Below are 12853 nucleotides of genomic sequence, written 5' to 3'. Positions count from 1 at the left end.
ATACTACAGTTTGGCTCCTCTTCCACTGTCATTTCACATGGAAGCAGAAGGCCTGGACATACACCCCTCACATGGGTCAAGGTGGACATGGTCTCACCTTCCTCTCAGAAGGACAGTATTTCCCATCTTCCACAAAGACATTTCTTCCTCCAAGTTGCCCCCCAACTGTGTCTGGCCTCATCTCACTCCAGGTGGACCACTTACAACTTTCTCACCTACACAAGTTGGTTCTTGTCCCATAAAGCTTGCTGCAGCCTCAAACTCCTTTGCTTCAGGAATCACCATCTCCCACAGCTTTGGCATCCTTTCTGGTTAAACATTATAATTCATGGAGCATCCAGAACAGCCAGCTGAGCAAGATCATACCTAAGTATGCAATGTTACTCAATTAGCCAAATTGGCTGGAGGTTTTCCCATTGTAACACAGTTTTACTATTCTAGTATTATTTGTGGTGTAAAGAAAATGTGAGAGTGGTGGGCTTTTGCACAAAAATATTTGGCTGTTTATTTCTGTGGGGAAAACTTGAGACATTTCATTTCTGTCAGGTAAGTATTAATCCACATCTGTCAGACTCCTCCAGTGTCAGTTGGGAGTTTTAATTCAACCGCAGCATGTCCCCATCTTCCCCAGAGGGCTGGACTCCTGAGCACCCCTGCAGCTTTCCTGACACATTCCCTCTTTGATTAACCCACAGTAGTGCATCATGGGATCTGCAGTGGAGCCAGAGCGCTCAGGCCCAAGGGAGACATGGAGCACGAGGCACTTGAATGGCAATTTCTGAGGTCTGCAACAGTAGCTCAAATTGATGCTTTTTTAAGGGTCAAATGGATTTAACTGTTTCCATTCTAAAATGCTAGAATATTTTGTTCAGCATTTTCCAACAACTTTTTTTATTATTATTATTTCCTTTAGAATAAAATTTTTGGCATTTCAGTTTTCCGTCTCAATTCAGGGCAAAATGAAATGTTCAAGTAGCAGAATTTCATGCTAGATGGACATTCACTCTGGGAAACAGTCCTATTAATTAGCTGCCGAAATTGAAATGACTCCATCTGTGCAAGAAGGGTGTGATGCAATTCACCTCTGACATCAGTAGAAGCCACTTTTTCAGCTGAGTGAAGCACGGCTGGCATCCCAAAAGACCCAGGGAGGGTGGAGTTGACTGTAGTTGTGTATACTTGAAGTAAGAGTCAAGAGTGAAACAGCAACAATGTAAGAAGCAGCAACTAAGATCATCCATTACCTGACCTCAATCAAAACTTATTTCTACTTACTTTAGTGAGTAACAGGACAAAATCATTAAGATCATAAAACCTAATTGCCAGTTACAGCAAAAATAACAATTAATTAATGCTGTGTAGAGTAGAACAAACTCATAGCATGAATTTGTCATGAGCTCTGTAGCTTCCAACGTCCAAAACACTTCCTCAGAAAACACTCATATACGCTATTCAAGGACTACTCTAAAGCTGAAGTACAGTACTGAACTGCTTGCTTCAGACTGTCTGTCCTCCCCTGAACTCCGCAAAATTATCCTGCTGTACAGGCATACATTTTCTCATTACCTAATCAAGTTTGAGCACATCTACAAGCAGCCAGCACCTAAGTGTGGGCTTCCGGGGTCAAAAGTTTGGGTGGAGACCGGGCACCAAATCCAACTTCCACATTGCCTAATCTGCTCTTGGATTTAGCTCCAAGCCCTCCATGTCAAAGAGAGGGAAAAGATGAGCCCCAGGGAGCCTATGTTCATCAGCAGTAGGGTGTGTGTTCAAAGCAAGATAGAACTCAGAACTGTAAATAAATCAATTCACCCAGTCATTAGGGGTCTAGAGAATTGGTTTTTGTTTATCTTTCGTTATCAGATGTTTCAAAGCAATAAGCAGAAACCTCAACATTTTTAAGTCTGCAGAGGAAAGGAGGGAAGAAGAAACATGTACAAGCTTTGACGATGTTCTCAGCTTCAGCTTCCAAAAAAGAACAAAACCAAAAACATGTATCTGTAAAAGCAATTTTTTTTCCATAAGCTGGTAATTGTGGTCAAGAATTTGGTAATTCTTAGGTCATAGGAGTATTTTATCCAGAAGGTTCTTCATGTTTCCAGTCTAGGTTGTAGCAATCTCAGTGAGGCACTAAATTTTAGGCTGTTAAAGTCTTTCTATGCAGCATGGTCATTTTAAAATGATGTGGTAGCCATCATTGCTTTCAGCTGTAACAAAGAAAGGTAAATAATTTTTTTCATTGCTTTTAGAAAACAGCACAGATGTATAACTCCAGGTTTAGGTAGTTTGCAATAACTGCATTTTTGTTCCACAACCCATTCACAAAAATGACACTGAACATCTAAGTCAAATCATCTGCATAAAAAATACAACATATAAACTATAATCTTTCAGCATTTTGCTAGAGATAAATCTGCTCATTCACGTCAGTGGCATCAACAGAATTAGGCAAGCTCTCAAATAGTATAACTAAGAGGAAAACATAAATCAATCTTTCAAATTTGTTTGATGCCACTGACTGCCACCAAATTAGATTACTTGTCTCTTCACGACACCAGTGCTGAGTTTATAATAAAGTTGGTTAACAAAAAAAAAAAAAAAGTTTGATTGAAAGCTGAAATTATCTTCCAAAGTGCATGTAGTAACAGCAGCAAATACATACCTTTTAATGTGCTGATAACAAAACAAGATTCATCTTGGAAGTTTTGTACCATCTGAGCGGAAGAAGGAAAAAAGTCAGCACAAAATGTTTTTAGCAATTTAGTTCAAGTTTAGTTCTTTCAATACCAGTATAAACTTTAAAGGATAGTTATTAAACAACTAGTGTCTGGTCCTACACCGTTCTCAGTGACCTTGCCTATAAGAGTACTAAAGTACACAACTGATTAATTAGGGTCCTTGCAGTTGCTAATGTGCTTAAGAGAAGCTTGTATCTAATTGCTTCCTTTGAAATGATCTGGCTTGTTCAGCATTTTACCATTCTCTTTGCTTGTTTTGATCCTGTATGTTCTTACACCACTCCAGCTAGATTTATAAAAGATAATGCTTTTAATTGCCTTCAATGAAACTATACCAGTTTAAGCTGAACATAGACAGTTCGTCTTCTGAAGTCTAGCAGAGGTAATACAACACACACATACACACACACACGCACATTCAGTTGAAGCATAAAGCTCGTTTATGTTAGCATCTGAGTTATCATCTGTACGTAGTCAGCACTGAAAAATAGACTCCTCACTAACACGGCAAGTAAGATTAGCATCAAAAGTTATTTTAGTTATTCATCCAAAGCAATCAGATTTTCAAAACAGGTGCAAGTTATAAGGAGACCCCTAACTAAGGAGGTGGTGTTAAAAGATCAGCTCACTCCAATCTGAACTACTCATTTAAACTTTATCTGTAGTCAGTCTTTCATCCCATCCTAGAGCAGCTATCTAGGACAGAGGAGGTACATTACCCCCCTGGAGGTGTCTCCTTCAAATGGAGCGGACAATGGACACCTAACTCATAAAGGGAGGTGACCAGAACCCTTCATGATGAGCCAAGAAAATCCAGCTTTAAGTGAAAGACTTCTAACTATTGAATATTGTTCAAGTGGAGCATTTTCCAGCTCTAAGTTCTCACACCAAACATCCTTTTCACCTCAGACTAATCTCCCTATTCTCTTTCTCAGCTGAATATCCACTCCTCCCCCATCCCACAAATCAAACTTTATTGGCCAGTCTGTGTGCCTGTACCTAATGATGCATGAAGTACATTCATACAGTGCCTCACTCTTGCTACTATACTACTAGAACAAGAAAAAACAAAAATAAAGTAATAGATGTGTTAATAATTGACTTAAATAAATACTTACAGCCCCCTTATACGCAGGCTGGTTGAGGCAATTCCCCTACCAAGAGTTGCCTCCAAGCACTTTATGTCCGTAAAGTATTAAGGTTTCAGATTTAATCAGGCCAAAATAGCAAGGAGACTTTAGGAATAAGCATTACAGCCTTCAATTTAGGCTCCAGTTGAGACCTATGCTTTGCTTCACTTGTTTTAACAATGTTTCTTCTAAATGAAGCTCCTTAAGTAATTCTGGTGCATGAATGAGTAAGTCGTTTAGGGAAAAAAAGAGAAAGAAGGGCAACTCACTATTAACCTGCAAGTTAAGAGAATGGACTAAATGAAGCCATCATGCAATGGGACACAAAGAGGTAGCAGAGGTCCATGAAATCATTGTATACACTTAGCAGCACTCATTCTGACCCAGTGGCTGTAATCATTGGCCGAGATTTAAGACTATTTTGCCTACAGATTTTCAATCTTGCACTTTTCAGGAAATTTTCCTGTTCAACTTTGGAAATTGGTCATTTTCAAAAACTTCTCTTGAAAAGCAAAGATCTCAAGATCACATCTAAATCAATACTATCCATGAATGACTTGCACTGCGCATTTATAGAATCACATAGAATCAGTAAGGTTGGAAGGGACCTCTGGAGATCATCTAGTCCAACCCCCCTGCTCAGCAGGGTCACCTAGAGTATGGTAGAAAGGGTTGCATCTAGGCGGGCCTTGAAGATCTCCGGAGACGGAGAGTCCACAACCTCTCTGGGCAGCCTGTGCCAGTGCTCCGTCACTCTCACAGGGAAGAAATTCCCCATCACGGTCAGGCAGAACTTCCTGTGCTTCAATTTCTGCCCATTGCCTCTTGTCCTGTCACATGGGACAACTGAAAAGAGTTTGTCCCCATCCCCTTGACACCCTCCCTTCAGGTACTTGTACACATTGATAATATCCCCCCTCAGTCTGCTCTTCCGCAGGCTGAAGAGGCCCAGCTCTCGCAGCCGTTCTTCATAAGGCAGATGCTCCAGCCCTCTGATCATCTTCATAGCCCTATGCTGGACTCTCTCCAGTAGCTCCATGTCTCTCTCGTACTTTTTTTTTTTTTTTTTTTTTTTAAGGATTAGTAACCTTGCATGCTTCCTAGAAGATTCATTCCAGAATTTAAATGGTTATTCTAAGTCCAAGAAATCAGACAACAGCTGTTATTGCTCTGATATCTCATATCAGATCCTGAGTTTCATTCAACTCCCTTACCTCATTGCTCACCAATACATGGATCCCTGTGGGTCCCTGCCGATAGATTCTATTTATCTGCTGTGGAGAAATGCTGTACAAGTTTGCAATCTTCTCAATTAATTCCAGGGTGGTCAGCTCTTCCAAGAAGATTGCATGATATACTGCAACAAGTTGGAGAGAGTAGTGATTACAGACAACACCATGACACTCAACATCAAACAACCAAATGGGTTTAAGATCAAAGTTCAAATCTGGAGAGTAGATAAATAAGCTTAGTGTCTTCAAAGCAGCCCTAAATATCTAGTTTGATGATTGGAACAAAAATACCTGTATTTGGATGCAAAGTGCAAATAAAACCCATGTCAGCTTTACCCAAAGGAAAACACAGGGACTTATGACACCATGGGGCACTAAAACAAATTATCTTACAAGCTTGTTAATATTCTTGGGTATTTCTTCTGATTTTGACATTTTAAAATAGGTGCCATTCAGTAGCAAGACACATGATACGACAGTATTTTATTAGATATTGTTATAGGCCCCATATGCACAAACTAAAAGCTACAATGTACTCGGTAACTATGTATAATGGTATTAACTTTTAAATCTGATCCAAGTGGAAGAAACAATGAAGTGGAAAAGTTGTGCCTGACTGACACTCAGTGTGCACAAACTATGAAATACTTTCATTCTCATTCTATCATACTTCTGGAGAAGGTTCTGAGAGATAGTTAGGAGCTGCAAGTGTCTGAAAGCTTTGAACTTTTCAGAACTTCACTCCAGGACACAACTACTTTCCGTTTTCCACAATATTTTCCAACAAGTCATAATCTACAAACAAATTGTGGATGTCACAGTAGTTTTTAATGTTGTAGTCCTTATAAGAAAAGGATAGTGCCTTTGCTGTGATACTCTGTAGATAACTAACTCAGATGTAAGGTATCAGATGTACATAGCTCCTGTTCCCAAACGCAAAATCAAGGGTTTTCTTACTAAAAGTTGCTATTTGTTTTCTTTCCTGAATTAATTCAGAGTTATTAATCTGTGCATTACAACGCCAACAACCTGTATTTTCTCATTTTCTAAAGAGGAAAAGTTTTTGCCTCTCAAGCTTTCATTACAGCTGCTGAGCTGAATGTCTATGCGCATCTCTGCTGGGTTTACACTACCTGCCTTCAGGAGGTTTTTAAGACATATTGACTGTGCGAGCAACCGATTAAATCGTGATGTTTTCAGACGTCAAATGTAGAAACTTTATTGTCTACTTGGGACAGCCTCAAGTCTGCTCCAAAATCTGACAGATGCCCGGACATGGCATTTCCTCAGAAAGATGGCAAAGCACATCTTTTGCTTATTTCTTTACACTTATACTATAGAGCATCCAGATATTTCACACCTCATGCATTAAAAGACATTGCTATCTAAACTAAATGAAAGCAATAGAAAAGTGTTTTTGCAAATTTCGAAAGGAAATCTATCCAGATTGAGTCAAAATAATTCCAAAACAGGGAGTCTATGAGCCTAGTTGATCTCCAATTTGGTCAGCCCCAATAACTTAAAGATGTAGCATTAACAAAAAATGCCATGTGCCTGCTGAGAAATGGCTTACAGGAGACCAGTGACTTCACAGAGTTACAGGGCTGGTTGGGAAGAGAGAGAGAAATGAAATCACTCTTCTTTTCTGTAATATTACACTGGCAAATACCTACATACACCTGACCAGCAAGCCTTCAAGCTTTCCTGTACTGAAGACTTTCCTCCCTCTCAGAGTACATTTAATTTCAGACAAGCTGGGTCTATTCCCCAGGCTGATGGCATTCAAGTTGGAATCTGCAGCATTGAAACTAACCTAAAAAATGTCAAAAATGGGACAAATTGGGTCTCTTTAAACATGCAGGATGCCAAGTTGTCCCACACAGGAGCTCAGGCACATAGAAGCATTCTCACCAGACAATGCTTAACAATATCCATATTAAAAACTCACCACACAGACTACCATCTCCATTCTCTCGTTTTTGGTGAAGATGGGACCTGTTTTGCTCTGGTTCTTGACAGACATAAATTGTCATCTTGGGTCTTACATTTCTATGAATTATTAGAAAATAACAAGTTATTTAGTAAATTGTTCCAGTAAGCAACCAAACATTGAAAGACAGAATCATTCAGGCCTTGCAAAACTAACTAGACTAAGGGATAGTCTCAAAGCTGGTGACAAGGCATCTTAGGAGGTCTAAGAAGAGTCCTCCTGAGAGGTGATGGTAGAGCACAGAATACTCTAATCCCTTCAGGATCAAAGAAGAAGAAAAAGAAACAGTATTCAGCACCGGTCAAGAGGTTCACTATGCTTTCATTCATGGGTTTGAATCCTGCCCAAATGGAGAATTTATGTTGTTATTGTCATCTAAGTTAGTCTGAGGGTCCAGGTTTTTTGGTTGACTGTGACAGAAATCCAAGATGGGGTATCATAGGTTGCATCTCATACAAAGTGGATAGAAGCTATCAGATGGTAGCAAATGAATCACTGGAGATCCACATTATGCTGCTTAATTTTTACTCAGGAGTCAGTCTAGGAGTATTTCTGAGCTGCAGTTGGATTTGAATCTCACTGTGAACTCCTGTCTCTAAGACGACCTCTCTGAACTATTACAGAGGACATGTACATGTTATGGCTTTAAGATTAACTATGGTTAACACTGAATGTACCAAGGGATGTTGCCATAACTAAAAAAAAAGGAAGAAGTACCAACCTTCCTTTGATTGCATTAAAGAGCCGAATCCCATCAGCAGGACCACAGATTTGAACAAAATCTTCTTTGGACATCTTCAGTAAGTCAGCACCTACATATTTAAAATGTATTTTTTCAGAAGTTAAGCAAACCTTAGCTTCCAAATTGTGTGTATGGGCAGCAGGAGCTGGGTGGAGGAGAGAATCTACAAAACTAAATCAGACAGACTTGCCAAGAGATGTTGCAAATTGAGAGTGTACACTGCAAATCAACCATTGTGAAAAAGAAAGCTAGCAGCAGCCAGAAGAGCAGTGGCTCACAAGAGGATACTGTAGCCAGCATAGATAAGAGCTAGATATTTAACTAAATGGCACATCTTTTTCTAATTGCCACATTCATCAGGTTATCTAAGTACCTTGCAAGCAGACTGCAAGCCTGAGACAGACTCCTCAAAGGTCTGAAGTTTTGGCCACTTACCCCCTTCTACCATATTACTCTATTTACCACTACACATAATAGGAGGGTATAGTGAAAATGGAGCCATACTCTTCTCTAAGGTTCAGAGTGACAGGACGAGAGATAGCAGACGAAAGTTGGAACATAGCAAATACTGATTAGACATAAGGAGAATTTTTTTCACTATGACGATAGTTAAATATTTGAAGAGGTTGCTCAGAGAGGTGGTGGAATCGCTAACCTTGGAGATATTCAAAATTAAAGTGGACAAAGCCCTGAGCAACCTGATCTAATTGGACTTGCTTCAAGCAGGGGGATGGACCTAATGAACTCAATGAACCCTTCTAACCTAACTTATTCTATGATTCTACGATCTGTTCTGGCAAATGCTAACTAACCTAAAAACAAAAGAACAATCATGTTGGGTAAGACCAACAATCGCATCCACAGTGGCCAGCAGCAGACACTATTCATAGGAAGCATGAGCTGTACTCACAGACCAGATTAAGAGAAAATATTTGGACTGTTTAAACTCACCCGAAAAACTCGAGAAGAGTCTACAGAATGGAGAAAACCTATTACGATGTAGCCACTGCTGGGCATCTTGAATAGAAGCAGAAGGAAGGAGATGCTACATTGCAAAAAGAATAAGAAGGTCTTGAAATGAACTGTTCACCAGTGTCCTAAAAAAAGAAAAGCACCACATTAACATGATCTCATATACTTACATCATTGCTGGGAGGCAGGAGCTCCACTTGGTGGGTTGGAGAACTGTTGCTAAAAAAAATTATATAAAGTTGGAAGAGAAAAACATTATTTTATGTTTTACATTGCATTGTCCATCCTCCTCTCCCCCCTCAAATTGATTTAACTGTTGCAAGTTTCATACCAACTTGGCATTTTTCTCTCAGATTAAGAAAAATGTGTCTAAAGTCTATGCCAAAAAAAAAAAAAGAAAAAAAGAAAAAGCAATCACAGAAAAATCCCCCCTCTCCATTCCAATTTGAGCCTTTTGTTGTTCAGTTGAGCTCTTACTCAACACTGAAGGAATAACTCGGTTTACTTGAACTCATTCAAGCTTTCCACACAGGTGACTCACTAACGTTACACCATCTAAGCAAGGAAGTTTTGACCTGCCAATACAGTTGAACTCAAACATTTTATGAGTGACAAAACCCCTTAATAAATCCATTATCTAAAGATTCTTCACAAAAACTGAGTAAGAAAGGACCTTATAGCACAAACCTTATGTTACTTTAAATGCAGTGCGTTAAACTATATTAGACCAAAATATGTTTCTAGTAAACCCATTCTCAATCTGGACAGGACTTTAAAAAGCCCAAAGGTTTTCCAAAGAGTTAATAATCTACCTCTGGAAGAAAATGCTCAACATATATCTCTGGTAACATCATCTTTCGCCATTTCAGTATTTGTCCTTATTTATAGGTGTAAGTCATTCATTGAAAAATCTGTGACATGATCATTCCTCCTTCTCTACCTGTTCCTGTGATAGACAGCTTCACTATACCTCCATTAAACACACCTGCAGTCCAGAAAACCCACTTTCTAGAGTTAAGAGCAGAGAGAGCTCTCATGGACTTCTAGGGAGATAAAGTTCTCTTCTATCAATTAGCTAATGAGCTGTGCAGGAAGCTGACACAACTACAGAGTTCTAGAGGAGGAAAGGAAAGGCCTATGCTGAATTCTAAGGGGAAAATACGTTGCAGAGAATACTCAGAAGTCATCAAGTGACCTTAGTACATATTACAGTGGTCAACTGGATCTTGGTATTTCAGGACCACTTAAATTGCTCCACTATGATGGCAGTACTAATAGATTAAACATGCCTTCTCTTTATCCTTCATTCTGGAATGGCTTCCTAGAATCCAAGCTGTTTTGCTTCAGACAGAATTTCTTTAAAGCCTGTTCAACTCAGAATTCAGCACACTATCACAAACCATCGCAAGATAGAAAGGAAATAAAAAATATCAACTTTGAAAAGGTGCCAAATGCTGGAAAAGGTGCCTAATACACTTCTCAGAAGATACTGGGAACTGCATAAATGGGGTCTGGTGTGTTGCCTGACCCATACAGAACAGTAAAAGAAATTCATGGGAGGAATTGCCCTAGCGGTCTTCTGATGCTCTCTTCCCAGCCACCCACATAAGCAGTGGATATATAAATAGTACTCTGCATTACAGGGAATTCCTGGCTGAAAGGTCTTAAAGTTTTTGTGGGAAATATTTTCCCCTTTCTAGAAAGGGTGCCAAGAGGTCAGGCTAAAACAGTCCTTGACCTTTTGCAGGGTATAAAATACACAGACACACAAAACACAGATGCACACAAAGGCCACCATATCAACAGGAAAGATAAAGCATCTATTTGTTACATACCCATCTCCAAGGTTGAAGCTGTTTGGAGAACTGTTGTAGCTTGGAGATGGTGCACTGTTCATTTGATAAGGCATATCTGGCCAGGGAGAGCACTGTTGGAAAAAAGGCAGCAGGGACACTTTCATAAGGTTGAAAATAAATAAAGGATTTGATTCTCCTTTCATACCACATTTATGTTGCCACACCACTAACTTCAGCTCATCACTCCTGCTGGGAGGAGGAGACAGGCCATGCATTTTCTACAACCCACTCCAAGCAGGCTGTCAGGGGGCCAGATTGATTCCAGTGGTGCATTCCACATTTCTCGCATTTCACAAAGCCTGTCCCCAAATAACACTGGGCCAAAGTGTGCACAGCTGTAAGTCACAGCAACGCCAGTAAGTCAACTCAGACTGAAGCCAGCAATGACACAGAAATACCCATGGTCTCAATTATAAATCCCTAATTAAATCCAGACAAGACTGACGAATACACTCCAGTGGCATTGCTTCAGGTTCATATCAGTAAAAGAGCAGAATTCGGGCCTGTCTGAGAGTAACTCAGCTAAAATTGGTAACTCTGTTCTGGATTTATACCACTGTAATCAGTAGAAGAAATCTAGCCCCATGGAACCCCTTCATCAAGATCTGAAAAAGCTCTGTAGTATCCTCCTTTGCAATGATAAAAAAAGAGAAAAGTTGTAGCTTTGGAGTTTTATAATCTCCACAAATACAGCACTAGCAAATATTTAACTCTTTAGCAACCCACACTTCCCTGTGCAATACGTCAAAGCGCATCAGAGTTACTAGTAAGAGCTCAAGATCTGCCAACTCAGAAGAATTAAGTATACGTACACAAGAGCCTCACTAACAACCACCATGTTGAATTAGAAGACCTGTTGGTCACTCCTGGTAACTTGAGGAAAATTTGGTGGGAGGGGCTGGATCTCACAAAAAGGAATGTTGTTTAAATTAAGAAAAAACCCTCATTTTTAGAAGTCTGTAAGCCACTTCAAAAAAACAAGAAATAAATCAAATTACATAATATTCCCGTAGGGATATGGACAGCACTTTTAAACTATTGTTTTAAGTCTCCCTGCTTAGCAATTCTGCAACCCATGGTAAGGTTATGTATAGATGTATACTTAGTATATAGGGTGGGGAGACTAGAAACATACTCATCTCAGTATCAAACATTCACATTCTCAACATAAGATATTCAAGATATTTCTAGAGTATAAGTCAGATGAATCTGAGCTCAAGCATGTTTTAATAGCCTCAAAGACATATATATTCAGAGAAAAGCAGATGCTGCTGATTTAGTAAGACTGCTTGTTCATCTGTTTAAGTGTCCCATCTCCAACGTGGGCCTGTACCAGACATTCAGAAGAAAATATCTCATGCAGCTGGTATCTAAGTACCACAACAAGTGATCAGCAGTGTGGCAGAAGAGAAAGTAAATGTTTCTTTTGAACCTAGGCTGCTAACGATTGGTTTATTCCCTGAAACATAAGGGAATTTGGCATCTTTTATAAATGTCAACAGAGAGATATTCTATAATTTCACTCAGCTCTCAATTTCAGTCAGATCATGATATAAGAGTCTCTGCAAGAAAATCTCCAAGTATCAGTCAGAATACATTTGCTCTGAAATCTATTTCCCAATATACTCAAGTACTACAACATGTGTTGAAACATTTTACCTCTGTGAGAATGGTTGTCTCATAGGAAGGCTGATACTTCTCCTTCTCTTGGGTGGTCTTCTTCTCCATTTTTTCCCTGTCAGTCTTCTGTTTTCTGTCTGCTCCTTTAGGCTATAAGCACAATCACAAGCTTTCCCTTATGCCAAGCATTACAAGTTTGGAGACTGAGGCCAACAGATTTTTTCTAATATGTTCACAAAAGTTTCATTAAGATTTACGGGGACTCTACAAATGGAGTGAAATCAGATCTGTATTTTGTAGACAAAAATTAGTCAAAAATCTCTACTGTTTCTATAACTACCCCTATTCATGACTGTTGCAATTCCGAAATAGGCTGACCACAGTCCTGTGGTTTGATACCAGTTAATTCTGACTATATGCCCCATAAGGTATATGGGGCACTTCAATTGCAATTTGTACCATCTTTCCAGAAACAGGAAAGACATTGGTCATAGGAGCAAAAGTGAAGCAGAAGATCCTTTGAGGAAATAGGCCTATGAAAAATTTAAGTGCCTGCAAGTCTGCTATTCAAAA

General features: G+C 39.4%; 1 protein-coding gene across 1 annotated transcript in view; it reads right to left on the bottom strand.

Moving 5' to 3' along the window:
- Window positions 1-1925: 1925 nt before the first annotated feature.
- TFCP2L1 (transcription factor CP2 like 1) overlaps window positions 1926-12853 on the bottom strand; it is a 33319-nt gene continuing 22391 nt past the window's right edge. Inside the window, exons 7-15 of the mRNA XM_062578653.1 lie at window positions 12320-12430; window positions 10640-10731; window positions 8975-9023; window positions 8784-8877; window positions 7812-7902; window positions 7049-7149; window positions 5083-5225; window positions 2663-2714; window positions 1926-2207 (exon numbers count right to left, since the gene is read on the bottom strand). Coding sequence (XP_062434637.1) covers window positions 2170-2207; window positions 2663-2714; window positions 5083-5225; window positions 7049-7149; window positions 7812-7902; window positions 8784-8877; window positions 8975-9023; window positions 10640-10731; window positions 12320-12430 — 771 coding nt within the window. The 3' untranslated portion in view covers window positions 1926-2169. The remainder of the gene's footprint in view (window positions 2208-2662; window positions 2715-5082; window positions 5226-7048; window positions 7150-7811; window positions 7903-8783; window positions 8878-8974; window positions 9024-10639; window positions 10732-12319; window positions 12431-12853) is intronic.

This window comes from Rhea pennata, chromosome 6, assembly GCF_028389875.1.
Source record: "Rhea pennata isolate bPtePen1 chromosome 6, bPtePen1.pri, whole genome shotgun sequence".
Classification (NCBI taxonomy): domain Eukaryota; kingdom Metazoa; phylum Chordata; class Aves; order Rheiformes; family Rheidae; genus Rhea; species Rhea pennata.
Note: the sequence above shows the minus strand (reverse complement) of the source record. Positions and strands in the feature narration are given on the sequence as shown.